We start from the raw sequence: 3,863 nt of genomic DNA on the forward strand, positions 1-3,863 counted from the left end.
AATCCCTACAGTATTCCAATCATGATATATGAATATACTATAGAAGTACAGAACACATTCTGACCTATTCAAAATATTAATGTTTTCAGTATTGACAAAATCACAAGGTATTTAATACTTCCCCCTGATCTCGAAAGTGCTAAGATTATTAGGAGGCAGAGATTTGTAGATCATAGATTGAGGAATGAATGAATGAATATCTACGTAAGTTTATCACATATTAAATGCGATAATGGAAAATATGACGAAGTTACATTCCATGTTCATCAGCTTACTCTCAATTTAACTTGTAACTAACTGACTATTGCGTCTAACTACATATACGGTAAACAAGGATTACTGAGCATCATGTCGGTCTTAGTCTCTATCATAAGGTGGACAAAATTGATCAATCAAAGACAAGAAAGAGTTCACAAGTTCCAAGAATTTGATCTCTTGAGCAAAGGCTTTAGATGTTTGTCTTCTTCCAATGCAACGATACCCAAATGGGATGGGTCATCCAGCATCATCCTAGCCACCAAGTAGCCAGCAATGGACCATGTTTGACATTTGCGAGCTTGCTTCCCAATGTATCTACCTTGTGTCCCATCATAATATTCCGGCCAATTGTCCTTCAGCAACCTGGTCTCCGCAATCTCAAGGGCGTGTCTTGCGATTTGAGGTCGCCCTGTTTTGATGGAGGCTGCGGCGAGAAGCCACAAAAGAACTGCAAAATGTGGATCACATATCTTAGAATTTAATATAGCATGATAAGCATCTTGAAAGTATATATGTACCTGGCCAAGATCCACCATTGTGGTAACTCCATCTAGTATTCTTTGGGTCGCATCCTGTTATGATCTTCCATTCATGGCTTTCAATGGCTGGATAACAAACTTTGACAGGCATCTCCCCAACCAATTCCTGCCACCGTGATTCAATGAGATCCATGATCGCAACGGATTGCTCCGGAGTTGCCAAGCAGGACAATATGGCAATGCAGTTTCCAAGGCAGAACCATCGGAAATCCATCCTAGCTGGACTCACATTGCCAATGAAGTATCCACCATGATGAGGCATGAAGTCAAAAACCCAATCTGGTAGAGAATCAGGAATCACATTGAACTTATTCACTGCGGTATGCGAGTACTCTTCTGTTTTGAAGCGATAGACATCATTAAGTTGCTTCAAATCCAACCAAAAGTAGCTTCTAAGATGATAGCTTAAGGCATGCAAGCGTTTTACAATGCGTTCCATGAACTCTTTCCCTTCAGGATCTTGCTTAAGTAATTGCAATGCACATCTTAAAGCCATGAAGAATAGTGCTTGAATTTCAATGGGATAACCATAAACACCCTGAAACCATAAGTCCAAAACTCGAAAGTAAGAAACGTTTCCATTCATCACTAGTCATAACAGTTGCAGGCTCCCAAATCATAAACAAATACATAAACCTCACCATTCTACGATCAATCATACAGCATCCATCAGCACATAGCAGAGTTGGAAATGTGTCAAACCCCTCCGAAAGACATAAACTGAGAATCAAGCGCATACCCTTTTGACATTCAGGACGTTCAGCCAAGGAAGAGTCTCCTGTAGCCTTTGTGTATGCACGAAGTAATATAATCCACCAAAATCCAGAATCAACAGGAGCAACCCTGCCTATTGCACTCTCTCCGAAATCCGCTATGAGAGTCTCATGGTTCCTGACAGGGTCATGGAATACTTTAAAACTAGCTGGCATCACCCCTTCTGCTAGCTGGAACCTATCAATCTTCTTCTCCCATGACTGAAGACGAAGTGTCTTCAAGATGAAATTCTTAACAATGTCTGGTTCCCCGTGCATCAGAAAAGCCAGAGCACTCGGGACAAAGTCCCTAACAAAGACCTATGCACAAGTATAACAACAATGAATAAAATACACAAAAAGAAATATGATATCACTAGAAGTATAGAACAACTTATGGAGAAAAAAAAAAGAGATAGATAAAAGAAAGAAAAGAAAAGCCTTAAAAGTGTACCTGATCATAATTTAGTTTCTCATCAGAATTGTCCAAGGCAGCAATTGTACCAACCGGCTGGCCGCGAAAATAGACCAAGGAACGCCTCAGAGCTTCCCATCCTTCATTTATTATTGGATGTGGATCCAATATGAGTGATCTTGGGATGCCTGATTTTTGTAGAGGAGAAAAAGCAGAATCAAAAGTGTCTCCTGCGCGAGAAGAGTTATCATTTTTAGTTGAGGACGGACGTGGAGAAAACCCTACAGATAGTTCACTCATTGATCTTTCATCTGCTGATCTCTGCCTCTCTATGTTCAACGACCTTGGCCTCTCTACTAATGCTTTTGAGAAATCAAATTCGTCAATTTCTGCCACACTACACAGTGCATCTGGACTTCTTACACTCAGATTCCGAGATTGAGACCACTCCATCTGATAGGAAGCCATCTTCGATCCTAGTGACAAGTAGCTAGTAGCACTACTGCCAAATTTCCTGCAGATATGTTATCATTAAGTTTAAGATATCAGATTCGACTAACTGCTAAATTCCATGTTTTGTAGTATTAGAAGCCCAAAAGAAGACATTTTCTGATAATCAAGATTATTGGCTTCGTCAAATAATGATTGTTCGAATTTCAAAAGTTATAATATTATTTTAAGTAGTGGAGATGCAGAGACACAAAACAAATAATCATCTATGCCGCACCCAACGAAATAAAGAAAAAAAAAAGACTAATCATCTCGTTGTCAAGATTATCCCACATGGCAAGATGGGCAAACAAGAAAACCGCAAGAGAGGAAGATGATGATAAAAAGGAAAGGCGGTAACGGATGATGAAAGCACAGAATCCAGAATTTGCCCCAAATATAATTGATGATGACAGAAAATAAAGAAATGTAGAAGAATGATCAACATTGTAAATAAGTGTGCATGTGTTGTTGATACTTGAAAGATTACAGTGAGTGATGCGAAAAAAGGCATTTTGACGTGGCTTTCAAGAGGATCGAAAAGCTTTCAAGATTTGGGAATCATGATCAGAGAAAAGGTAGTGAGAGATTCATGCAAAGAAAGTACGATGAGTTGTTGTGGGGAATCGGGAAGCAGAAAGAGACAAATGGGTCGAATCATAGTCATGATAAAACAATTTCACAGTGCAATGAATGATAGATAAAGATTAGCGAAAACTAACCAGCAGTACCACAAGCTAGAGAGAGAGAGAGAGAGAGAGAGATTTTTCTTTGCGTGAGAACTGAGAAGGGAGGGGAATAGTGTTGATGAGTCACAGATAGAGCAACGAAAGAGAAAGAAGAAGAACGTGAAGCGAAGAAAAATGGAGGCGTCTTTTTTCTTCGAGCGAATACCCATCCGACTCCTATTATACGATAATGAGGTCCCAAGAAAACAAAAAAAAAAACTCAATTTAGTTTTGATAGTTTTTTTTGAGAGATTAGTTTCTGTGTCAAAAAAAATAATTTAAATTTTTTTTGGCACAAGAATTTCGTTGTCCTTTTGAGATAATTGTCAGGAGTAAATTAGATTTTTTTTGTTAAGGACCTCGTTATCTTTTGAGATAATTATCAGGGACTATTTTAAGTTTTATTCTTTTTCTTTTTAATTTATTCGATATACCGGAGTGCGTTTATGTTATGACTTATGAACATGTTAGAATCATAATTGTCAAAATCAGATCGACTCGCTCGGTTAAACAAAAAAACCGGCATAATCGGTTGCAAAATCGATTCGGATGAAGTATTTGACTGGAGAAAGAACTCAGACAAAAATTGATACGAACCAATTTATTGTTTTATATTATTGTTGTTGTATATTGTTGTTGTTGATTTTTCAATCAGTTTTCAATGATTTAGGTGATTTTACAT

The 3,863-nt window shown here is 38.1% G+C and overlaps 1 protein-coding gene across 1 annotated transcript; it reads right to left on the reverse strand.

Moving 5' to 3' along the window:
- Window positions 1-241: 241 nt before the first annotated feature.
- Window positions 242-3,317, reverse strand: LOC130946880 (probable alkaline/neutral invertase B). Its single transcript, XM_057875765.1, has 5 exons — window positions 3,176-3,317; window positions 2,004-2,478; window positions 1,439-1,870; window positions 777-1,335; window positions 242-706 (listed from the first exon to the last, which is right to left on the reverse strand). The coding sequence occupies exons 2-5, from the start codon at window positions 2,430-2,432 to the stop codon at window positions 411-413; spliced, it is 1,716 nt and encodes a 571-aa protein (XP_057731748.1). The 5' UTR covers window positions 2,433-2,478; window positions 3,176-3,317; the 3' UTR covers window positions 242-410.
- Between the last annotated feature and the right edge of the window lie 546 nt (window positions 3,318-3,863).

Source organism: Arachis stenosperma, chromosome 8, assembly GCF_014773155.1.
Source record: "Arachis stenosperma cultivar V10309 chromosome 8, arast.V10309.gnm1.PFL2, whole genome shotgun sequence".
Classification (NCBI taxonomy): domain Eukaryota; kingdom Viridiplantae; phylum Streptophyta; class Magnoliopsida; order Fabales; family Fabaceae; genus Arachis; species Arachis stenosperma.